The sequence below is a fragment of the Cyprinodon variegatus genome, unplaced genomic scaffold, assembly GCF_000732505.1.
Source record: "Cyprinodon variegatus isolate N-32 unplaced genomic scaffold, C_variegatus-1.0 Scaffold71, whole genome shotgun sequence".
NCBI lineage: Eukaryota > Metazoa > Chordata > Actinopteri > Cyprinodontiformes > Cyprinodontidae > Cyprinodon > Cyprinodon variegatus.
The window spans coordinates 490566-516671 of NW_015150524.1; the positions used below are offsets into that span (position 1 = coordinate 490566).

General features: G+C 36.9%; 2 protein-coding genes across 2 annotated transcripts in view; one reads left to right on the top strand and one right to left on the bottom strand.

Annotated features, from left to right (window-relative positions):
• LOC107083286 (peptidyl-prolyl cis-trans isomerase FKBP9-like) overlaps window positions 1-12179 on the bottom strand; it is a 21444-nt gene extending 9265 nt beyond the window's left edge. Inside the window, exons 1-5 of the mRNA XM_015372394.1 lie at window positions 11858-12179; window positions 8985-9130; window positions 4395-4584; window positions 4169-4314; window positions 1849-2038 (exon numbers count right to left, since the gene is read on the bottom strand). Coding sequence (XP_015227880.1) covers window positions 1849-2038; window positions 4169-4314; window positions 4395-4584; window positions 8985-9130; window positions 11858-12060 — 875 coding nt within the window. The 5' untranslated portion in view covers window positions 12061-12179. The remainder of the gene's footprint in view (window positions 1-1848; window positions 2039-4168; window positions 4315-4394; window positions 4585-8984; window positions 9131-11857) is intronic.
• Window positions 12180-14707: 2528 nt separating this feature from the next.
• Window positions 14708-23456, top strand: crtap (cartilage associated protein). The gene is made up of 7 exons (XM_015372272.1): window positions 14708-15169; window positions 16455-16604; window positions 20799-20970; window positions 21043-21171; window positions 21258-21403; window positions 22847-22930; window positions 23392-23456. The coding sequence occupies exons 1-7, from the start codon at window positions 14708-14710 to the stop codon at window positions 23437-23439; spliced, it is 1191 nt and encodes a 396-aa protein (XP_015227758.1). The 3' UTR covers window positions 23440-23456.
• The last annotated feature ends 2650 nt before the right edge of the window (window positions 23457-26106 follow it).

The window sequence follows — 26106 nt, forward strand, 5'->3', positions numbered from 1 at the left end:
AACAAGACGTGTATCACCCTGGTTACTAAAAGTCAATGTAAACAAGACGTGTATCACCCTGGTTACTAAAAGTCAATGTAAACAAGACGTGTATCACCCTGGTTACTAAAAGTCAATGTAAACAAGACGTGTATCACCATGGTCCAAAGGGTCCGGAATGGGCAACCGCTACAAAATCAGGTAACAGAGATATCCATGGAAAATTTTTGTTTGCATTGACCCTTTTAGAGCAGCTGGACCTTTGGTTTTTCCACACACACTCATTTCCCTAGATACATGTTAAAACACACCATTTAACCATTGTGACAAGAATATATTCATTGTGAGATATCAATCTACTACATTCTATTCATTGTGAGATATCAATCTACTACATTCTATTCATTGTGAGATATTAATCCACTACAACTGTGTTTAAGGAGTTGAAGTCAGAAGCCACTTTGACACTGAAAACCTGTTTATTCAAAGCGGGGGCTCTGAAATTGCCTTTTGGCTCTTTTCCCATTTGACCAAAAAGGTGAGTCTAACCCCCTGCTGGCACGCTGCATGGCCACCGTCCCCCACCCCTATCCCCCAACAAACAGCTTTTAGCGGCAGTAGGAACAGCTCGCTGAAGCCTGTCTTCCTTGGTCAAACAACGTTGCTTGCTGATCAGATAATGCCAGGGACACCCAAGGTCAGATGAGGACAGGAACCTCCCTTTAGTTCAAGGCCCAGTCTCTTGTGTCAACATTTTATTGGAAAAACTATAGCAGAGCTCATTATAGCCATATAAGGATTCCCAGGCCTCCTGTGAGATATTTAATGTGTGACAGCTGAGAGTTCAGTTAGAACAAGCTGAATATTATCAGAAGTCATCCTGACTGGATGAAAACCACCAATCTCCTTCTCATATTATCTGCACTATCCACAGATCAACATCTGGGTTAAGGGTCTTGATTTTCTAAATAAAGAAGCTGTGAACCCGTAAATAATGTTAACACTCATAGGTATGTATTTACACTCCAGCAATGCTGTGAGGAAGCATAGCTGTTTTAAAAATCCAGTCTGCAATCAAAGTCTGCATTTCTTTAACCATCTCTGCCCATTTTTTTTTTTTTTTTTTTGCAGGAAAAACTGAAGCATTAGTGGAAGGCGGTCCAAGGAGCTCTGAGCAGGCCATAAAAAGACACCCACTAAGGACAGCTGTTTGAAAGTACATTTTTCTATGAAAATGAAAACTTGCCTATTAAATAAGAAGCCCTCGGACATTAATTATCATCAGCATGTTGAAAATCTTGCAGAGAACCAATACATTTAGCAGTTTAAAACTACCAACAAGTGATTCATTATTTGAAAAGGAAAACCATTAAAAAGATTATCTTTGTTTTTTTTATATTTCATTTTATATACATTAAGGATCACGTCACAATAATAGTGAAAATCCTCTCGTGGCTCCCAGTTTGGTGAACCCTGACCTGGACAAAACGAAATATCTCCACATTTTTGTCTCTGCAGTTCCTATATTGACATATAAACCTGTGCAATGCCAGAGGGACACATTAAATGTAAACAAACCAGGCTTGAGCAACAAATGTACAAGACAATAAATTGTAAAAGTCAGAAAGTTTGAGTTATTTCTCTTAATTTTTTGTGATTGTTTCAGTCCATTTGTTTAATAAATATCGAATCTGTTATATAAGCTATTCAAGACAAACATGAATTTTTTTTTAAGCACAGGATGTTACATAATTGAGTTTCATTTCTTCTTGATGATCATTTTTAAAGCAAGGCCAATGCTGCCACCACGAGGCCTTTGGGGGAACAGCACATATTTAACTGCTGAGCAGTAAAAAACAAAAAACCAACCTGGAATCAAAAAAGGTCCCATCCAGCAGACTGCCATTGTAGTGATAACGTACAAAGTCCCCTGCCACCGTCTTCCTCGTACAGGACTCAGGAACGATTTGATTAGTGATTGTGATTCCATCTCTGGGGTTATGAAGGTCCAACAGAACCACATCAAATACCAGAGACGCCTGACCTGGGATGTCGCTACCTGAGGGTGAAGATGATGAAAACCACAGATGTAGTATTAGAGAAATGCTCGTGTTCAGACATTGCTATTGGCAACTAACTACCGGTACTAAAGTTATTTTCATCCAATACAGAGACAACAAACAAGCAAATATATGACATTTACTGTTAATTCTAATGGTAATATGATTACAATTTGAAACAGCCACCCACATAGGTAATCTGTGTAGCTTCAGCATTTTGTGGGACAAAGGGAGAAGTACTAAAACTACTAAAAAATAAATAAAAATACTTTTTTCAAAAATATTTCCAAAGGTATAACGATCCTTAAATATTTAAAAGCTTGAGAAAATAATTCAGGCATGTTAAGACAAAAAGTGAAGCACCAGTTCTTCTGTTATTCTTCTGTTCCTCTTGAACTGTTCATGTAGTTTTATTTATGCTTTTCATTCATTCATAAGTTGTTTCTAAATGTGAGAATTTAAATTGCTCTTGAAAGCTTGAGCTTGGTTCTTGTTTCAGGACGGATTTATTCTGTAGCCTGCTTCTCTTCAGATGTTTCACTGCAGTGAGAGGTTTTCATGATGGTACAGTATCTCCAGTTTTGCAGGAGTCATAATGGATTTCGAAAAACTCTACTCTCAGCTTTTGGGGAACCAAAGAGCAGCCATCTTCAATAAGGCCCCTGAAACTCTAGGGGCCTCTCAAGGGGGTTGTTGCTTAAAAAAAATATACCAGTTCATATAAAAAAAATCAAATGCTTGTCTTTTTTGCAGTTTTAGATTTTAATCTGAGGCCCCGTCCACACTAAGTCAAAACGAACACGAAACGCTGATATTTTCCAAAACGTCTGCCGTAAAGACGGAGACGTAAAATAAATGTGAGCGTCCACACGAATGCATTAAAACTATGCAAAATGTATGCCAGGCCTGTAAGTGGCGCTGTGGTGCCAAAGCAAAAATAAGCGACGAAATGTTGGGCATGCGCACTAATATTTATACATGGTTGCCCTGCGGGTCCATTTTCGTGGTTAAGTCAAATTCAGGTGCTGAACTATGTGGTCGATATTGCTCTGTTCTTCCTGGAGATATTCCAGAAGAAGAAGATTCTGTTGTAAGCCCGACAGCAGGGTGAGTAGCATTAGCAGCAACGACGCCATTGTTGTTGTGATGTGTCCCGCATGCGTGTTTAGAGGCGACGCTATGACGCATGCGTGTAAAAAAAAATATGAGGTTAGAGCGTAAAGATGGAAACGCGAAAACGGCGTTTCGAAATCTTCTCACTCTGAAGGCTGAATAAAAAAACGATCGTTTACAGACCCCCGAAACGCCGGCTTCGTGTGGATGAGAGGCTGGTTTGGTGAAAAATTTGTGCGTTTAGGCCAGGGTTCGTCTTCGTGTGGACGGGGCCTGAAAGTGAATCCCACTGTGAAAATTTGTTTTTGCATTGACTCACAAATGAAGGTTAAAAAAGTCTCTGATAAAAATCATTCAATTTCTTTTCTTTTATTAAACTTTATTGATCTCGCATTGGAGAAATTTACCTCTGCATTCAACCCATCCCCTTGTGGAGCAGTGGGCTGCCATTTTGCTGTGCTCAGAGACCCAGAGTGGCAGTCTGTGGGAGTTGGGCTTGAACTCAGAGCCTCAGTATTCCAAGCTCTATGCCCTAACCTCTAGTCCACCACTCGTCCCAGATATTATATAATGTAAAAGTATATTTAAAGGTTCTTAGGATATAAAAAATTTTGTTAGACATTTTGGAAGCCTTCGTGTACGAAACATAGCAGACTTGAACATTATTTCAGCATTAAATTGACTTCTAAAGGCCGTTTAATCCTGATTAACATAACTATGCAGGTTTTGGATGAATGCATCCGCAATCAAGACAATTTCTCTGATTTTATCTAATTTAAGTAAATAATGCAGCTAAAGCATATTTGGCCCATTCAGGTGTGCATGCATTGAACTGCTAAGGAGCCTGAAAGATTAATGTCTTAAAAAAAAAAAAAAAATGTACCGGTATAACCATATTTCTAAAGACTTATCCAAGGCAACATTTTGATTTGGATTACAATAGTCCAATTTAGATTTAAATTCGTAAAAAAAGAAAACCCAAAGAAAATTTTATTGAGAAAGCTACAAACACCAACCGTCTCCATTCTCTCCATAGCCGAGGGAGGGAGGCATGGTGATGATGCGGCGCTCCCCAACACACATTCCCAGAAGTCCCTGATCCATGCCGGCGATCAGCCACCCGATCCCAACATAGGTGTCATAGGTACGCATGCGAGTGTGGCTGTGACACAGAATGAAGAACATTGGGTTGTTACTTCATATTTTAGCAGTTGGTTAAATGAGTGGTGATGCACGCCAAACCTGGAGTCAAAGAGTGTCCCGTCCAGCAGGGTTCCGTTGTAGTGATAACGCACAAAGTCGGAAACCTCCACCTTCCTGGAGCAGTTGGAGGGAGTGTAGTAGGTGTTGATCTGGACGCCATCCTCGGGGTTCCACACGTCCAGCAGTAGAACATCGAAGTGGAGGATGGAATCAGCTGGAATAATGTCGCCTGGGGCGGAGAACAGTTTATACAGTTTATAATTTGTCAAAGAAATACAGTCTGTTTTAAAACTCAAAGCAGTAGTTTTCATTTATTTGACTACCAGGTGTTTTTAATTCGTTAACTTAGATCATAGGTACCAGCAGGAGATAATCACAACCTGTATTTCAGTGTGCCAGAAACTATTTGCATTATAAGGGGATTTTAAACATGGTCCATATGAATGATATGCAAACAGAGATGCTGATAATTCTCCATTTGTGTCAATTTCCCCTCCTACGAGACTTTTTAGGTTATTATTTTTATTCCCAGTAAAAATGATGCCTCCAATAATCTTAGCTCCAAGAAAAGTAAAATACAAAAACTGCATAGCGTGCACCTCTGTTTTTGATTCAGCATTTAAAAGGCTGAGACAAAATACTAGCATCATGCACCAAAGACGTATTTACCCTCTGTGGATGTGTTCTGATCATCAAACAAATTATATTAGACAAAGATAGCTTTAGAAAAAACTAATAGCAATTCAAAGTTGAACAGTTCAGGTAATAAAGGAAGAAAGCCTGCTGAAGCAAACCACCAGCTTAAAGCAATCCCTACAACACAGCCGGTGCAACAACATGAAGTAGGCTAAACATCTCCCTCTCATTCTGATATTCTGGTGTAGAATTTATTTCCTTTTCCAGGTATACCTGGCATGAATAACCAGCTGGGTAAAAATGTGGTCGATTTGAGCAATGCATCTATAATGGTGTGGCAATAAACAAATATTGCTGAGGAGTCTAAGAAATTGGGCTTTTTATAAGGAGGAGTGGAGTTAAAGGGGTCATCCCTTAAACAAAGCTAACAATATTTAGGAGGACTCCTTTCTGAGGTTGAAATTCTAGAGATCTTTGTAGTGTCCCCCGCTCTTCTCTCTCTCTTTTTCCATCTCTTTTCTGATTGAGGTCACTAGACTAGAGCCACAACAAAATCTTCAATGTAATAATTTAAAAATCAATATCTCTAATGCTTATTTTAGACAAAAATTGGGTTTAAAATTGTTTATTTTTAAAAGAATCTCGCCCTTTTCACCCCCCTGTGCGTGACGAACCATAGAAGGGCTAAATCTTTAATCTGGCATCTAACAAAGGGATTCTGCATGGTTTCTCAGCCACTCAGGAGAACAATGGACAATACAAATTTGCATGGCAGAGCTGGGGAATAAAGCGTCTTTTTAAGGTCATTTATTTGAGAACCTGAGAGAGTCGTTTCCCTAAACAAAACCACCTTTTATCTCCTGCAGTTTGACGAATCATGGTTGTCTCTATTAGGAAGACGTCACATTGCCCTGTCTATTAGTCGGTAGGTGTCTTTAAACCTTTGCTATTGAGCCGGCACTTCTGGAAATATCTTTTAACTACTGAAAAATGTGTTTCTTCCTCTCCTTTGTCTCTGACTAGCAGCCCCAGGTCTAACATGCTCAAACATGCCCCCACCCTCCTCTTCACCCCTTCATGCCACATGCAAATGGAAATGCAGTCTGCACGTATAAGCACTCCTTTATAATGGTAATTGTAAGCAGGTAAGGTCACAAAAGCTCTTCAGCCTGACCAACGAGTCAGCTGATTGGTTACAAACACAGCTGGAGAGCGCGTCTACATGAAGCTGATCACCCAAGACTTGTTTTTAGGCTGCCTCATGTCAGCTTCCTGATCTGTGATCACTCTCTAACATCCCTTTGTGTAGATGTTAAGCAGCCCACTTCTTCTGCCCTCAAAAAACTGTGAAACAAAAGCCTTGCAACAGCAGCTTTAGTGTTATGATCCAGCGGTAGATTAATTGTGAGCTGCACCAGTATTGTGCATTTGAAGGTTATTTTAATTGCAGAACTTTAGATTGAACATGAAATGATGGTGAACTCCAAAGTAATCCAAAAGTCTATGAACAACTCATCCTGAAGGTCACAAAAGATCCCAAAAGGACATATGGAGCTCTGCAGGCCTCAATTCCTTAACTGTGTTTTCATGGTTTAACAAAAATCCTAGAAAACCTCCCTGAGAACACAGACAGCCACCAAGAAGCAGATTTTGCCCCATATTGTGACACATATATAGCTAAAACTCACGCATAATATGAATCATGGAGAAATGGTAATGAATTGTTACTTGATATGAGGTGCACCTTTGGTCAAAATTTCCTTAAAATCCATCAGTAAGGAGCAGCTTGTGTCTGAAGCCTCTGGTGTTTGTTCTGCTCTCTCCTTCTTCATTCACTCTGTTTTATCAGCAGTTTGAGACTTCGAGCTTTTTTAAACTTGAAAGGGCTAGTCTTTAAAAAAAATCCTCCTCCTTTAAAATGCTAAAACTTGTCTGTGAATAATGTATCATATTCTGGTATTTGCAAGTTTTTTACCATCTTAAAAACATTATTTTCACTTCCAGCAGGAAAACAAGATCCTTAGTGAACTTCAATTGGGGATCTCAGTGCAACAGCCCGCCGCTTTGCAGTGATCTGCCGCCTGAAAAAACTACAGAATATTTAAAGGTAGGTTTATAATCCTGGTAAACTGATGGCAATTTTTAATTGGGGTTTGCGGAGTCTGAAGTTCCAAAAAAATCAACCAACAATTTTAAAACCTTGCCTTGTAAAATTAGCCTTAAATGAAATAGACATCTTTATTCGGAAATTTGTAAAATAATTTGGGGTAGCAAGAGGGAGTGAAACTTTATTTATTTTGCTAAATCACCAGTAAAAGTAACCTTTTAATTAAAAGGGGTCAGGTCAAAGCCTGGGGGGAATGACCTTAAACAGGCTGTTTATTAACAATAACATTTATTCCTGGTGGAAAATAGAAAAAGAACATATTAGCAAAGAAGAGTTGGAAAAAATTCCTCAGGGAGACAGGGGTGGAGCTAGGGAGGGCCATGGCCCCTCCTTGGACACCCCACTAAGGGATTTATTGTTCTAGTATGGATGTAAACCAACAAAAAAAGCAGTTCCCATTTAAACCAGAAGATGGCAGCAGTGATACTCTTGAGTGAAATGTCCTCATTATTTTGACATTTAAATATCAGTATATTAAACACAAATACAGCTATTAATAATTCACATTTATAGGACTAAATCAATATGAAATATTTAAAATTATTTGGACAATATGGATGTTGTGCTCTTTTATTTCCCTGTTGGTGCAGTGTGATTGGTTTAGAAACATGTTTCCCAAAACTTTTTGGCTTCTGACAAAAAAGAACTAGAATAATCCAAAGTATTGGTTGTTCAGTTCAGTTCAGTTCAGTTTATTCGAACAACAAAACAATATAAGATGTGTAAATACAACACAACACAATGAATACATAAACCATAATAAATTGTGGAATGGGACGAAGTATAAACTTTTAAGTTTCCCATCCCTAATAGTTGTTATACAGATATATATATAAAAAAAAGTGTAATATTAATAAATATGTATAATGTTGTTTTCTAAACAATGTTTTTATACCCTTGAACACATAAATATGCTTCATCAGTATATTTTTATGTTTAGTTTGATTTGTGGAGGATCACAAGCCCCCATGATCGCTGATCAGTGACCTCAAGCTGAGATTGCTGATCATCAAGGCAACTTTGGGAATCAGTGGTGTAGATTAACACTGAACAAACTTTGGTGCCTGTCAGGCAGGGAAGGACCATCATAGGAGCCTTCAGCAAAGCCCCGCCACAAAAAACATCAAAATCTTTAGTAACATCATAGGTGCACTCACAGAAATATTTCACCCACATTTTATGATTTATGTTAATTTATTACAAAACATTGCCACTTTTTTATTTTGTTTCAGTTATTTTAATAAAAACCTCTTAAATTTTGCACGATTAATATTCATGAATTTAATATAGCTTATTTATTCAAATACTTGTGAGGTTTTATTTTATTTAGAATTATTAAAATATACTTACTGAAACTGAATCCTAATCAGTGAATTCATTTCAAATACATAAAGTTTACTGTTTGAAATGCATAAAAGTAGCTGGATTGTTAGAAGTGTAAAGCTAATCTTCAGTAACACTGAAATCTTTTTTTTTTAAATGCTGCAGTTAAAATGACACTTTCATATTAACATTTACTTTTTCAGAGGAAATTTCATATTTGTAATGTTTGAATTTTCATAGTCTGAAATTTCAGTGTTTCATTTTTAATGTTTGAATGTTCAGTGTTTGAACAGTTGTCACTGATTTAGTTCCACAGAAAAAAACACTTCTATATAAAGGATCAGGTTGGTTTGGGAACAAGATTAGTTAATATAAATTAATCAGTTGTTTGAGAACTGCATTCATGATTACCTAAATTAATTTTCTCTGGTATTAAAGTGTGTTTATTGAACTGAAACATCTGAGTTTGCAATTGAAGAAACAATCTGTACAACTACACGTACCGTATCCTTTTGACCCATAGGCGAGGTGAGGAGGGATCTTGATCAGGCTCCTTTCATTGACACACATCCCAACCAGAGCTTTGTCCATCCCTTCAATAAGCTGCTTTTTGCCAACAAACACGTTGTAGGTGCTCCCACGATCATAGCTGAAACAACAAAAAGTATTATTTGAAAATGACTCAATAGATATCCTAAAGGGGATCTACATCTGTTGCCCCTAGCAGTGAAGTGTTTTCATCTATATAAAATCTTTAAAGCTCAAGTGTGTAATAATTATATGGATTAACTGATATAAATTTAATATATTAAACATAAGTATGTTGTTTATTCTCATCTACGACCTGAAGTCTTAGATTTTTCTTTGCCTTTCCTTAGAAAATACTGACAAACCAGAGACTGTTACAAGTTAGGCCTATATAAAATCTATATCTTACACAAACAAATAAGTCTATTTATAAAATGATCTCTGTTAACAAACCTAGACATCACTTGTTACAAAAGGTGATGCAGACTTTTAGGGACCATTTTGTACCATGACAGCCTCCGTATTGTTGGAAGAGAAGAAGCAGTTGGGGGAGGGCGTAATGTCTCTGCAGTCTGCAGCCTAACGATGTAACTAATAATTACTCACTGTAGCTTTAAAATTAGCATTAGACCCAAATAAAAAAATAATAGTTTATGCTTATCGTGTTGTTATTTGATCAGAAGACATAGGCTGTGTCAGAACATCCACCCTAACCCCTATAGTTTTAATATTCCATTTAATATGAGTGTCCGTTTGTCTAGTGGATGAAAAAGTAGGGTACTCAAAATTTACACAATCCACCTTTAAAAAATAGTATAAATTGATGGTAGCTACACATGCAGGTATATCCCAGAATGGTTAGCAAGAGCTCTCCTTGCAAAGCATTGTGGGAATTGGTTTGGGGGTGAGAGAGAACAAAAATGGCGTAGGCACTGTACGAGGAGTAACACGACCAACTGGGAGCAAAAGGTAGTGGTCATTTATCTGAGCGGTCAGTAAACTGAGTTCACCATAAAGTCCACCATATAGTGATTAAAGGGTTTGGGTCCACATTTGGTCACAGCTCATAATGTTCTTTAAATCTAGGAAATTATATTTAAACCCAAATATTAAAATAATAAATGAAGGGGAGAAGTGAAGTCAGTATACCCTGATTTAGATATCTGCAGTATAATTCAAATATTTAGAGTCTTTTTTCGTCTTATGCAAGTTTTCCTTGCCTTTAATGACCTGAGTTTTTATTGGTGATCAGAAGATTGGCTCCATCAATATTATGTTTTCTAAAATCCAACCTTACAAATGCATTCATCTCTTCCACATGGAGTCAATTTAGAAGCACAAGCTTCACTACAATCTATTTCACTGTGATATAATGTGGTAAATTATCACTGTTGCATGGTTTTGTACATTGTGTGTTTTTGTCTTATTCAGGCCACTTTTAATAACTCTGAAGTCTCCAAATATTCTCAATTAGTTTGGATCTAGATGTTAAATAGGCCAACACATGAGTATGTTTAATCAAGGTAATTCCATCTATTTCTGGTCTGTCCTCTGTCAGAACGTTAAGTCCTGGCCCACGCCTAAGTTATTTACATCTGTTGATGGTTTGTTTTCCAGGATTATTCATCCGCAGCTCTTACCAGCTTCCCTGAACCTGGTCTATCCAACCAGTAAATTATTATTTGGGGAAGGTGCCAAACACAGCAGTTTACACACTGACCGGCTATAGACAAGCTCCAGATCTGTTAAGTCCAATTGTGTTGCAATTATCTGCAGTTCTACAGGTTAACCAAAGGCCTTTTGGCTGCTTATGAGATAGACAATATTTATGCCTAACTAGTCAGACTGGGTTGATGGATCGTTTTGACTGTTTGTACAATATTCTTTTAATTCCATAATAAGGGACTAACTGGAAGAACCTTTAGATTTCCAATAATTAGATTTTTAATTTGTTATCTCTGATTTTAACCTTTTTAAAATGTTAACCCCAACCTGTCTGCTGTGTTCCTTGGTCATCATGATGCTCTATTTGAGGCGTTACAGACCAGTTCAATCGTCTTTTTACTGATTAGGGGACTGAAGTCAGTTTAATACACTGACTTCAGAATGTATTTAAAGAAGGGGGTGAAAATGCATTGCATATTTTCATATTGTATATCAGTGCAGAGGTTTGAGCAGAATACATAATTTTGCTTCCACTTTACTATTAAGCCAAACTGTGTTCTAGCCCATAAAATCCAAATAAAATACATTTAAAGGTGTGGTTGTAAGATGATAAAGGGTGAAAAAGCCTGAAATAACTATACCCTTAGCCAAAAGTAGTATACTTGAAGTAAATTCTATTAAGAATACTTAAGTATAAGTTTAGAAAGTATACCGAACAATGTACTTTTAGTGTACTTGAAGTATTACTAAAGTAATACTTTTTTCGAACCAAAATGGGACATTTTTAAGTTACTAAATTACACTTAAAGTATACTTTAGTAAACAATAAAGTAAACAATAGTAATAGTAGTAATATAGTTTAGAATAAGTAAACTGTAAGTGCACTGCCTGATTAAAAGTGTGAAATTAGTGCACTTTTAGTATACTTGAATAAACTACTTTTTGCTAAGAGTATATAGGATTGCAAGAATCTATTTCCTGATTTCAGTAGAGCTCTCATCACATCAGGTTATCATCTAGAAGAACTGTGGAGCAGACTACCTACTCTGCCTGCGTGGCTTGCCAGGATGAACCAAAACGCGCACTTTTACGCATCACGCACGCTGTTTGCACTGTGCATCTCCTCTACACAGCTTGAATGAAGAAAAACTGGTTGATAAAAGAGAGAGAGAAAAGAACTGACCTTGAATCAAACTTTTTCCCGTCAGGAAACGTGCCAATGTAGTGATACCTGACAAAGTCTCCCACTTTGACTGCGCGCACACATTGTTCTGGCACGAAGGTTTTCTCAATGAGGATGTCTTCTAACGGGACCGGAGGAGCGTTACAGGCGGCGAACGTCACCAGGAGCGACAAAGACAACATCCCCAGCGCACACTTGATCATTTTACCCCTCCACTAAACTTTCCTGCAATGGGAAACAACTGTTCTTTCGCCTTTAAATCTATCTACATTGGTTACAACCTGCTCCCGCTGTACCTTGGTTTTCTTTACTACTCTGACTTGGGAAGAAGTCCTCCCCTTGGTCCAGCGCAGGAAGGTCAAGCTGCCTAAAACACTAAACACATCCGGTAAAGATCCGCTCGTCAACTCCTCACCTGCTCCCTTAAATACGTATTTTTACGCATGAACCGAAAGAGATTAAACCTTATCATTTTGCACACATATAACCCTTTGCGTGCAAACTTACACTTTAACAAAAACAAATCTTAACAGGAGGGTCTCGGCTCTTAATTTGAAATCTCAAATATCATTTCCTGTATGGTTTCACATAATTTGCGTAAACTTGATGCCTTCAGGAAGAAGTGGGAAAGTTTGGGCTCCACGTATTGCTCCTGCGCAGTGCAACTGCAAAAAAACATGCCAACGTGGTACAGCAGGGGTCTCTGCAATACAGAGAGGCACATCCTCTGCCTGCAGGCACAATTAAACCAAACAAAAAATAAACAGAACTGCAGCTACCCTTCATTTATTCAGAGGTTAAGACAGTAGGATGTGGTGGATTTTAGGTTGGATTATGTATTTTATGGGATGCTCTGGCCTTTTTGAGGGGGAGGCAGACCAAGCTAGAAATGTTCCTACGTGGCAGTGGGTGTGGGAGGGACACCCCCCACCAGGGGTTTTATTTGAAGTAAGAGGGAAAAGACTGGATCAAACGTCTAAATGCAGCTTGTTCCTCTAAAAAGTAAAAAAAAGGACGTTATTGTTTAACTTCTAAAGGCATCACAGAGAATCCCCAGCTTCTTCTTTATAAGAGAACATCACAATTAGGTGCAAAAAGTCTCTGTTTTTTAGCATTTAACTTAGAATTATACAAGAGCAGAAATCAGTACTGATCTGCAGTGATTTCATGGGAGGAGCGGCTCAATATGGCAAGCCGTTTTGGAAATATTTGATGTCCAAGTATTCATGTCTAAAGTGCGTAATTTGGGGTGGAGTCTAACCCATAAACTCATCCAAATGTAACTCTTCTTCCCACAGCTCAGATTCTGATGTTCCTTGTATGGCATTTTCACCATCAGTTAGAACAAGCCTTAAAGCCCTAGTCGTTTACAAGCATGTAGTAGCCTACATTGGAAAAAAACAACAAAAAATTGATTATTATTTTTAAAAGTATACAATACAATACGTCTATATGATATCACATAAGTTTGCAGGTCAACTCAGGTCTGATCTTACTACTGTATAACAATCTAAGCTGAGATGCATGAAAGCGATTTTAACCTGGGTCGCTTGCCGAGTTATTTGATCAGGGTCGACCTGGGTCAGTGAGCTGTTCCCACTGCCACTAAAAGTCGTTTGTTCCCAGGTTTAAATGGGTTTTTTGGCCAGTGGGGAAGGGGTACAAGTGTAAGAAAACAATGAAATGATGGAACAAACTTTATAAGTAACTTATAATAAGTTAAAATAGGGCAGCAACACAGTGTCGAAGTGGTGATAATGGTAATACTGCAAATAAAACTACCACAAATAATCAGAACAAAAGAAATCTTAGTGATCATAGCAATGGTTTTACCACATTGTTTTGTCTGTTGTAGTTCCTAGAAAAACAATTTCCCTGAGGTTCCAATCAAAGGGATAAATAATCTGAATCTGGTTTTGAGTAATTTTCAAGAAACCACTGAAAGTTACCTTTTAGTTCATTAAGAGTGATCAATAATTTATAATAATAATAATATATGTTTTTAATCAGTAGATGTTACATCTTTATTCCAATTATTGGTGGCTCTAGACAGGGGCCAACAGGGGCCAGTGCCCCCCGTAGATCATGTCCTGGCCCCTGTTATGGCCCCTGTACTGAAGACATAACACTCTAATGATGAAATGCACAGGAACAGACATGGTTACTGATAGGTCCTTTGGATCTATTTAATTTTTTTTCTTTACAAATTCAGTTTTACTAATTATTTAAAAACAAGAGAAATAGAATAAAAATAGCCGAATTTATCCGGGTTTTTCTTCTTTGTTCTAATTCAGATTTTATAGAAAACTGTAACTTTATCTTAAATTAAGTCAAAGATATGTAAAATTCCTAAATGATGAATGTATATTGATCTAATAAGACATTTTTTTATTTTAATGTAATCTTTTTAAATATAAATTTCACTTTTTGCTGTTTTATTGATATATTTGAATCCCTTGGCCTGTTTTTCATTTCATGAAAACACGCGGGCCCCCTCGTGGCATTTAGATTGAAACCCCTTATCAAACAAATCTGTACATTAGAGTCTAAGAACTAAATTTTATTTTTATTATTTTTATTTTTTTTTTACATCAGGTGAGAAGATTAAATAAAAATGGTTGCTTTTCCAAATACGGGTAGTGCAAATCTTTTTAAGGCAATCAGCTTCCTCTGATGTAGATTATTTAGACATATGGCTTGCCATACAGGCCCCCTCCGTGCTGGACCCTTTGAGCGATCCTGGGTCCTGGGGAGGTTCCAGGCTTTGTCCGGATACGTGGAGAAACGTCAGGGATCAACTCCTCCAACACTAACTTTTTTTTTTTTTTTTTTTTTTTTTTCATAGCAAACATGGCTTCCTCCACTTCTTCTCTCCTCTTCTCTCTATGTCTGCTCTGCTTCTTCCTCTCAGGAACCAACTGTCAGTATGAAAAGTACAGCTTCAGGAGTTTTCCCAGACATGAGCTGATGCCTCTGGAGTCTGCCTACAAATACGGGCTGGATCAGTACACGGCTGAGAAGTGGAAGGACACGGTGGAGTACCTGGAGGTGTCGCTGCGGCTCTACCGGCTGCTGCGGGACAGCGAGGCCTTCTGCAACCTCAACTGCAGCTCGGTGCGGCTGGACGACGAGCAGAAGTTTGCGGACTTTCCAGAACTGCGGGCGTTCGGGAACGTGATGAAGAGGGCGCAGTGTCTGAAGCGCTGCAAGCAGGGGCTGCCTGCTTTCAGACAGAGCTTACCCAGCAGGGAAACCATCGACGAGTTCGAGCGGAGAGAGCCCTACAAATACCTGCAGTATGCTTACTTTAAAGTAAGACACGAGCCAGAGTAGGAATTTATGTTTTATGAAAGAGTTTCCCTCTATTTCTTGGAAAAGTATGGGAAATTGAAAAAAAAAAATCATCAGCTTAATTAATATTCTATAATCAATTTACCTTGGGCTTCACAGTAGAACAGTGAGTAGCTTTGCTGCCTTGCAGCAAGAAGTTTTTGGGTTTGATCTCTTTCTGCATGGAGTTTCTCCCTGTGCATCTATGGGTTCTCTCTGGGTACTCCAGATTCCTCCCCAAGGGTGTAACTTTGTGATGGAAGTTGGTAGGGACACTCTTAGGGTGGTGGCTGATGGACCTACATTTACTCCACATAAACTCTTTCAATAGGGTTTGTATTTTCCAAAAATGAGCTCAGACATATATTAATTGAATTAATTGCTTTCCTATTGTTGAGAACACAAAATACCCAAAATACACTGACATTTATATCTATAGATAGACGTTAATGTATATAAAAAAAGGATGAATGACAGCCGATTCCGATGCAAACAGCAATATATCATGCCTCCCATATGCACACAATTTCAGTTTCATTCGTCCATCCATCCAGAAAAATGTGGATTGATTGATAGATATTTTTCCTTTCAGCTACATTAGAGATTATCCTCTTTCAAAAGCAGCAACATAAAATTTAGAAATTTGTCCCACATATTGCCAAAGTCTATGTATTGAAATTATTGGTGGGGACCAGGCCAAAGTTGGTGGGGGACATTGCCCATTGGACATAGGCACCAGCACCCCTCATGACCCATGACCCCCAAGTGTGACGGAAAATGGATGGATGAATAATTTACCATGTTTTAGTGCATCCCTTCACTGATGCTTCCTTGATTAACTATCCATTTCTGGCCCATTTCTGTAAGTTTTAGGGTATTCTGTTAAAAGTGCCAAAGATTACCCTTTTTATTTTGTTGGCACATGGTGTTAAATTATTTAAATGTCCCGATATCAAGAGTCCATAATGCCACATGTTCTGATCATGGTCCTTTTTGGAAAAGGTTCAGTTCCACAGTATAACAGGTCCTTAATCTAAACCTAACAGTGCTCAAAGTGGGCCAACGTACCAGCCTAATTTAACAATTACATTCCAGTTAAAGTCCAGTCAAGTTTAGCAAATTTTGCATGATTTCATTTATGACTATGCAACAGAAAAGTCTTAATTAATTAATTAGCACTGTGGTGTTTTATTTATTTTTTTGTCTAAAAACAGAATAATTGAATAGATCTAATCTTTATTTGTTATTACATCTTTCTGTGTGACAGTCTAACAACCTGGCCAAAGCTGTGTCTGCGGCTCACACCTTCCTGCTGAAACATCCCAATGACGAGATGATGCAGAGAAACATGGCTTATTACAAGAGTCTGCCTGGGGCTGAAGAACATCTGAAAGATCTTGAGACTAAATCCTATGAGGTAACAAAGCAAAGATGCATTAATATTCACTGTCCTGCTGCATGTTTCCAAATGATCTCCATAAAAAATGCGTCCAAAATCACTTTTTTATAGTGTTTTCACTCAGGGTCGTCAAATAAGCAACAGAGCTGCTTTAGTTTTATGGAAAAAAAATATAAACTCCGGGACATGTTGACTTAATTAATGATGTCTGCTTCGTTTTTATATGAGCAAAGGAAATATTACCTGGACGATTGCAGGTGTTAGTTTATCTTCTCCACCAATGACGACAAAACATTGTAGTGCTTTTTTATGCTAAGGGTTGCTGGAAGCGCCTAGTGCTGAAACAGATTAATCGGGATTAACCTATTATTGAAATAATCGTCAACTAATTTAGTAATCGATTAATTGTTAACTGTAGTATAGAGACTAAAATATGCCTTTAGCTGACAGAGCAACCCACTTAAAGCAGCAATTATAACACAACTGTAAAAAAAGATAAAATAAACTTTTTCTCCTGTCGATTTGCTCTTATTAATCAATAAAATAATTGATTTGAAAAATAATCATTAGTTACAGCCCTAGAAGTGCTTAACACATCCAAGAACATTTAAGAGAGCATTTTTAGCTGATATTCAGTAATGGTAGGGTAAGTTTATATTTATAATGCATCTTAGTTACAGGAATGTTCAAAGAGCTTTCCATGCAAAAGAAATCACGAAGAAAAGAACTTTGCAGTTTCAATAAGAAACAAAAACATAAAAAAAAAAATGAATAACATTAATAAAATAACAGACACAAAAGCAAAGGCCAAATTCTACAGCTGTGCCTAAAACCAAGGAATGAAGAATGCATTTTTAAAGTTGACAGATGACTGCTGGAAATTTTCTTTGTGTACAGAATTGTTTAATCTGATCTCCTTATATTTGAAGATGAAGCATCTTAAATTTAATGAGGAAATTTTAAATCTTTTAGAAGAACAATAACCTAAAGCTCCCAATGAGCAGAATGCTGGAGAAGGTTAAAAGAAGTAGTTTGTAGTTTGATTAAAAGTTGATCTGAAATCATTATCAGAGACTTTGCCCACATTTAAAGAGTGTTAAAGTATAGTTAACCTTACAATATTTTTTTATGTGGGTTAACCTTTTTTCAATTTATTTAACCATTGTTTAAAAAAACACAATTATCAAAAATTGTTTATAAAAAATCTTTACTTTTTCACCCTTCTGCTGTTGTTAGCTGTGGATGTGGAGCTTTATTTGTTACTTTTTAATTGAATGAATTTTTCACCCTGCACAGCAATTGTTTTTATTGCATTTAATTGTTGTCATTTGTGTTGCTTTTCTTTTGAATTTGAGGAATTGAAATTTTGAACCATAAGCGCCCACACAAGAGCAATACTTTCCTGTTGCATTTTTAACCATTTGTGAAGGTCAGCACTCATCTGCCTTTCTCTGTTGGCTGTTCTCTATTCCTAAAAGCTCTGAGATAATTAAAAATTAAAATGTGCTAAAATTGTGTCAGGTTAGGTGGAGGGTTGAGAGGACCCAAATGCAGAGACTGAAGCTAAAGGTGGAGTTTTGCAGATATATTTATCCAAAAAAGGCAACAGAAGCAAAACTCCAAAAACAGGATCCACAAAAATACAGAAAACTCACTTGAAGGTGAAGAAATGATGACAAACCAGCAAACAGTGACTGAGGAGGAGGTAATTATCTGATTGGGAGCAGGTGTGAACAGAGGAGTCTAGAAGAGAGTTAGGGAAAACGAGACTGAAACAAGAGGGCAAACAAATAGTACCCAAGAACACAAATACAATCAAAAATAGCTAGAATACCACAAAATGGAGAAAAAAAAGCCAATGAAAACTCAAGGATAAAACTTAAACAGAACCAGAACCATGAAAACATTGTTACTTGTGTGGTAGTTTTACCAAATACTGTAATTTTGTTTAACCTTTATATTTGTAATCATTACTGAAGCAAAACCCCAAAATCTGACGTTGTATTTTTTAATTTAGCAAATTTTGACTGCACGCTCATGCACACTCTGTTTAAAAGCTGCTGTTCTCATAGCTCATACAGGCTTACTGTCTCCAAATTTCCACTCTACCCCCACTAAATCCCTCAATCACTATACAGAGCGGGGACTATATAGTGGACTTTATAGTGAACTCAGTTAAATGACCGTGCGGACAGATGATCACGTCTCTTTGCTCCTTGATGGTTACATAAGTCCTCCTCCTTGCGGTGCATGCGCCATCTTTGTTATTAATCGCCGCTGTCAGGTGGTGACAGCCTATGGAGACAGCATTATGGGATACATCTTCCTTTTCTGAGGCCTTTCCTCTTCTCATAAACTTCGTAGACACTTTTTCTCTTAGAACCCTCGGCCATTTTCAAAGATGCACAGAAAAATATAGCTAACTGGGGACAAGCACGTAGGAAGGCCTTCCATAAACATATCACCACAATGATTTACAATTAGGAGGACCACTTATTTAGATGATCCAACCCGAAAAGGTTAATCATCCACTACATCCTTTAATGAGGTAAACTTAATTTAAAGGGCAAAGAAATTCAAGCTGTGTAAATGTTTGTAAAACAAATTTTCACACCAAACAATGAAAATATACCGTAGCATAATATAGAGGTGCTACACAGTCAGTTAGTGTATCAGTTATAAGGACACATATAAGAACAAAATGATTAACTGATTTGGCTCTGAGCTGTGGAAGCCAAAGAAGAGCACTGGTGGCAAAAAAGAAAAAATCCAGATTTTCCAAAAATCATGGCAGGGTTTTAACCTCTTTTTAGGTTTATTTTTGGTTTCTTTGGCTATGTTCACACTGCAGCCTGAAGTAACCCAGATCCGATTTTTTTGGCCCATATGCGACCGACCTGATTCTTACTGTATCTGATGTGTCTGAACAACACAGATCCGATTTTTTCCAATGCGATCCAGGCCACTTGGCTATGTGGTCCTGAATCCGATACGAATCTGAGCTTTTCAAATGCGACCTGTCTCTGAACGGCCAGGTCACATTCATCCAACCTGAACACCATTAATACCCAACAAAGGTCACTATTCTGCTTCTTGCTATGAAGAACCGGCAAGAAAAACAACAACCATGGCAGACGATGATGCGGAGAGCAGTATTTATGTTTAACCATATTGAAAAGATTGAGTTTTTATGGCTGGAAAAGATCGCTAGATGCGCTCTGGCACTACCATCCATGTTTAGGTCCCTAAACACAGAGCACGCTGGCCTGTGATGTCATTGCGTCCTCTACTGCGCATGCGGGACACTTGCATTGTATGACTGCAGTTTACACAGAAGATCACATACAAGTCGCATATATTTGGAAATGTCAACAGTAGCACAAAAAAATCGTATTTCACAAAAATCAGAATTGAGCATCAAGGCCTGCAGTGTGAATGTAGCCTTTGTAATTTTGTGTCTTTGTAGTTGCAGAGTTGTCTTTTTGAGTTACTCTCTGTTGCCCCCTTGTGCCTGTTTCTTTTCCCCTTGTCTCCCTTCTAGTTAGTTCTATTCACACCTGCTCCATATCAGCTCATTAGTCCATTCTTTGTTCTGTTCCCCATATATACACCGCCTCTGCAACTCCCCATTGCTGGTTTGTTGTTGTTTTGTTGTTACTTGGCTTGGTGCATGTGTTTCTACCTGGAATCTTTTACATTTTTGGTCCAGTATTTTGTATTTTGGGATTTTTGCCCCTTTGTCTCTGGATCTTTCATTAAATCAGCAAAACTAATTTCGGCCTCCTCATAAAGTTGGGCCCTCAACCAACCTCCACCAAACCTTGACACTTCATAAACAGAGAATTTGATTAATTGGTTTTAACAGCCCTAGTTACAAGTAATGCTGAATAAATAACATCAATAAATAAATACATTTGAGTAATTTAGAGCAGAACTATTAAACAGAAAGGCTCTTTAAAGTGGAAGCCTTCTGGCCTCTGAAGGTAAGTCACACCCTAACCCACAAATGCTATTATTGGCTCTGTGGGTTTGCTGATGTGGTGGCAGGCCAAAAGAGTCTCTAGAGGGTCATAACCTTCAGTAAACCCAGAAAAACAAAGATCAGAGGAAGATTAATGATTCTTGCTATTTAAAGATACCAAATGGGTTTGTAAAAATGTGAAATCCTTCCTTATTTGCCTAATCATATCATGACTGTTTTATTTTTTCCAGACCTTGTTTGTGCGAGCTGTGAGGGCGTATAATGGTGATAATTTCCGCACATCGGTGTCAGACATGGAGCTGGCACTGAGGGACTTCTTTAAGGTCTACGATGAGTGCCTGGCTGCTTCTGAGGGTCCAAGACACGTCAAAGATTTCAAAGACTTCTACGCCTCTATAGCTGGTTGGTTCATCTCTGTCTGATCTGCATGTAGAACCACTTTAAGCATTTCTCAACTGATTTTTTGTTTTTTAGATCACTACATTGAAGTCCTTGAAAAGAAGGTGATGTGTGAAAGTGACCTAACCCCTGTAGTCGGAGGTTTTGTCGTTGAGAAGTTTGTGGCAACGATGTACCACTACCTGCAGTTCGCCTATTACAAACGTGAGCAGCTGCAGCACACAGGGTTCACTATGTTTACGTTCTGTTAGTGGAAAACCTTTGCTTTGTAACGTTCATGCTTTCTACAGTGAACGATCTAAAGAACGCGGTGCCCTGCGCAGCCAGCTACGTGCTGTTTGATCCCAATGATGAAGTCATGAACAACAATGTGGCCTATTACAAGTTCCACCGAGAAAAGTGGGGGCTGACGGAGGAGGACTTCCTCCCCAGAGCGGTGAGTGACATCCTTCTTTTTATCGTAATCAATCTCTTCAACCTTTGGTGTAATATTTCACTTATATATATATATATTTTTTTTATTTATCCACCCCTAAAGATGTGGATTGACAGAGCTGATAAGTGCTTGTTTTGTCAGTGATGAGCCAGTGGAAAGTTTAGAGCTTCATTTTTATGTTTACTTTTTATGTTTTCATTTTTATTTAGATGCTTTATTTGGTTACATGGACAGACAGATTACATTTTTATTTTGTACATTTATTTTTTCAAAACTAGATGTATGGCAAAAGCTCCGAATCACAGGAAATCTTAACACCAAACAAAGAAAAGAAATAAAGATTCTGTGTTTAAATGTGCAACTGAAGATTATTTTACCAGCAAGTTGTTAAACCTTTATTATGCATCATTGGTAACAAAGAAAAAAAGTAAGATATAATTTATTAGAAGTAGATACAGACATTTTTCCTCTAGGTCTCTCTGCTATTACAGATTTTATTTTCAATGTATAAATGACTTTTTTGCTTTTACTCAAAGATATATTTTTATTTTATTAGATTTTATTTACTGTATCCATGTTTTCAGCAACTTTTTCCTCCTCTATTTCTATTCTATTTCTATCTCTGAAACTAAAATGCATCTTTTTAACCAAACATGTATAATATGATTGATAAGGGGACATTCCTTGCAAACAGATGTCATAATTTTTTTAAGTAATGAGTCTTTCTGCTAACAGTCAGTAGTAGATTAAAATTATATTTTATAAAGAAAAAATTTTGAAAACAAAATAGTAAGAAGGTGGCCAAATTCACCAAAGACAATGTTTTGAAACAATCTGACAGTAAGTCAGCTAAAAATAAGTAAATGTCAAATTCTGAATATTTTATGTCATCAATAAACATTTGTTACACTGATTAAAAAAACAAACATCTATTTATACTAAATGAATAAAAAAGATTAATTATTCTGAAAAAAAAGATTTAATTGTACATTAAATATGGAACATAAAGAATAATTAAAAACGCAGCTCCTGGTTAATATTGCACAACAGGCCATCATGCTGGAATTTTTTTAAAAATTATGTTTTTAATGATTATTGGTTCTTATAGTTTTTAGTACTACATTAACATCATTCCAGCTGATCAAAATAAACCTTCTTGCTGTCATTGAATGTATCGGATACATAAAAGAGTAGTATTTGGTTTTCTTTTTGTGACTTTCAGAAAAGTCTAGATCACCAAAACACTGCATAATTGCAGCATGTATATTTTAATGCTCTGAACTTCCATATCAATGCGTTTTGTTTTTCTCCCACGCTGTTTACATTTGATCACTGCTGCACAAGATATGGAAATGTCATGAGAGCTGTACAAAATCACTCCTTCTAAATTAGATTTCCTTCCTGGATGTTTTGTGACCATCTGTGTGTGTGTATCTGATGCAGGAGGCGGTACGTTACTACAATCAGACCACCATGCAGCTGCAGATGTTGGAGTTTGCAAAGCAGCGTCTTGTGAGCGATGATGAGGTGGGTTTCTTGGTGTTAGTCGATCTTTGGATCCCTTTTGGGACGAAATAATAAAAAAAAAGGTCTGTATTTATTATGAAACAATATGAACAAACCTTTAAAAAAAATGTTAGGACTGGGTTTTTGTTTCTTTTATAGTCTTTCAAGTGTTATTTGTATATAAAAGAGGATTGATTATTTAATAAGTTCACATGACTTCCTGCAGAACAACATGGGCTGTGTTCTCCAGGCTGCAATACCACTAACCAGCATGTGGGGACAGCATCACACTAGGCTGGTTATTTTGAACAGCATTAACTGAAAGGTTTTATATGCTTTATGTTTTTAGATTAATTTAAGCACTAGAAATAAATCACTCTGATAATGAATGTGAGAAATTTAAGGGCCAAATAAGAGGATAAACAATTTGAAATGAAACAGACCCTTTTAATTTGTTTTATTGCATATTTGTTTGTTCACAGGGGGAGGTGGTGGAGTTTATAGACGAGTTTCTGGACGAGGACCAATAGCACACATGGAAAAACTCCAAAATACCAAATCTCAAATGATTAAAACACTCCGATGTTTGTATTTATTTGAATACTTAGAGTTTTTAACTTAAGACGTTTGTCACCTTTAAGCCTCAGTTGTGTTGCTGATTTGTCGTTTTTTTTTACAGAAAATATCCGGTTTCACTGTCTTCTGAATTCATTCCACAATGTGAATCATGGATGGGTTATGTATGATAATAAAATACATTTCTAGAATTGATTTTCTCTGTAATTTATGCGCACAGGTTCAAAGATGTTTCTGGAATGAATGTTGATTCAGTCCATTAAAAGGGGAGAATAACACTGGGACAAATTCAAATCCAAAATATATATTAGCAGCGCAGCCTTTTAGATAAATGCAGAGCAGTTATTTTTAGTATCCATGGTTAAAATAATTACCTTGGTGGATTAATTAATGAATTAATTCTCTGTTCCAGTTCAGGAATTTTTGCTTTCACCTGAGCTTTAATTAAAATTAAAGAAAAAAAGGCAGAAAAGCAGTGGAAAACGTGATACAGAGCTGAGAGGAGGCATTGAGAGAAAACACAGAGTTGGTTATTAATGTTTGAACATTGAGTCTCTGTGTAGTTTGTCTCACAGTGGTGTTAGAAACCCACAGGATCACATTCCTCTTGTGTTACTGTGGGTCTGCATTCTCACCCTGCTCTGTCTCATTTACTGCCTTTCTGTCTTGAATTCTCTCCCCTTTATTGCACAGAAGAGTTTTGATTTATTAAAAGGAGTTGGCTGCAAAATATCACATCTATTGTGGTAATACACGGGTGGTTGCCAGGAATCACATAAAATACAGCTCATAACATAACAGCAAATATTTGTGTAATACAATGTTTATTTTTCCTAAATTTGTCTTAAAGCCTCTTTCCTCCGATGCCCCTAAATATAACCCTCTAACCAATCTTCGGGTTTAAACTAAGTATGAAACAAGCTGCTCATTGATGGCATGAGAGGTTTTTTTGTTGTTGTTGAGAAAATCATACATTTTTTGTGTTTGCAGTTTAGTCGTCAAAGGTACACCAAAATATTGCAAATATTTCTGGTCTGATGAAACTAAAACTATAATAGTTATTTAGATTAAGTTATGTTTATCTGGTAGAATGGCCCATTCAAAGTCCAGACCTCTAGTTGAGAATCTGGTAATACGGTTTAAAATAGAAAGCAAAATAAGATGAATTTCCCCAAAGACAGGCTCTGCAAGGTACAGACTGAAGGATATTTAAAATAAAATCATCCTACACTCTTCAGATTTTCATTCTGAGCAATTTTATTAAAACGATTCACTTCCTTTAACATCTCAATCTATAAAATAAAATATCAATACATTTCAGTTTGTTTCTGTAACGTGACAAGATACGGAAAAAGTCATTCATTCATAACCACACTGTGTTTTTCATTCTAACTGGAATGAGAATCTCAAACACAATTTAAAAACAAAGAATTGTTTTTATGTTTATTGAGACCAAGGAATCACAGGACGTCTTTTATCGCCACAAGAAACTTTTGACTCATCTTTACATTTTGTCATCACCATAAAAAGTTTATTTATTCTTACTTAACAGAAGCAATGACCTGAAATGTCCTATTTTTAATATTATCGTATATAACATTTATTAGTAGTTATAATAGTTATAGTTTATAGCATAAGTGTAATCTTAAAAAAATGTGTTGTATAATTAATTTCTTCGTCTACAACTAGAACAGTATCAATTTAAAAAATTAGATTACTGACTCATGCCAACACAGATTCTGTTGCTTTGTAACGAAAAAATAGTATTTTTTTCTGCAGAATATCTGCATAAGATTAATACAATTACACATATTAAAAGAAGTACATTTTTTTGCCTATGCTGCCATTAATTTCAACCTCAAATGCCAAGAAAAGAAGGGCACCCCTCAATTATTTCAAGGCTAAATGAGAACATCAGGCTGGCACAGAGCTGTGGGATCCAGATAATCCCATCCTTCAGTCCAAAATGTACATACAGCAGATTAAACATGATTATTATGGAGCTTAGAACTGGAAACATATCAGAGGAAACCATTGCTGATGTCATGGGTCTTCCCTCATTAACAGCTCTTACATTAATTGGTTATGTTATACATATATTTAAAAAGTGACTTGTGTACCTAACTAGAAAAGACACATTTATATTATAACCCTATAGCAGGGGTCACCAACATGGTTCCCGTGGGCGCCAAGGGCCCCTCAGCGTCCTCTGAAAACAAATCAACTCACCAGTGGGCTAAGTTTGAAATTTTGATTTGTTTTGTTGTCTTTTTTAATCATTTATAGTAATTTTATTACATGAATCATATCATTTAAGCATTTATAGAGATTTCATTATAGTAATTAATCATATCAATTAATTGTTTATAAAGATTTAGAAATGGCAATATCAAAAAGCAAATTAGACAAGAAAAGAAACAATAAAAGTTTGTTTATTATGCTTGAAGTTTAGATGAACTCTGACCCCTCTAGCTGACAGGTCAGTATTTCACTGCCCTTCCAATGACTCAGTGACCATGAAGCAGCCCTCGGCCTTAAAATACTATGTTAATGTATTCACATTTTAATACTAGAAAAAAGGGTATTTTCTTTTTAAATATGTTTAAAGATATTTGACAAAT

Coding starts and splice junctions, on each gene's coding strand:
- crtap (XM_015372272.1), top strand. CDS start 14,708: ATGGCTTCCTCCACTTCTTCTCTCCTCTTCTCTCTATGTCTGCTCTGC. Junction 15,170..16,454: donor TGCAGTATGCTTACTTTAAA/GTAAGACACGAG, acceptor TCTGTGTGACAG/TCTAACAACCTGGCCAAAGC. Junction 16,605..20,798: donor TTGAGACTAAATCCTATGAG/GTAACAAAGCAA, acceptor TATTTTTTCCAG/ACCTTGTTTGTGCGAGCTGT.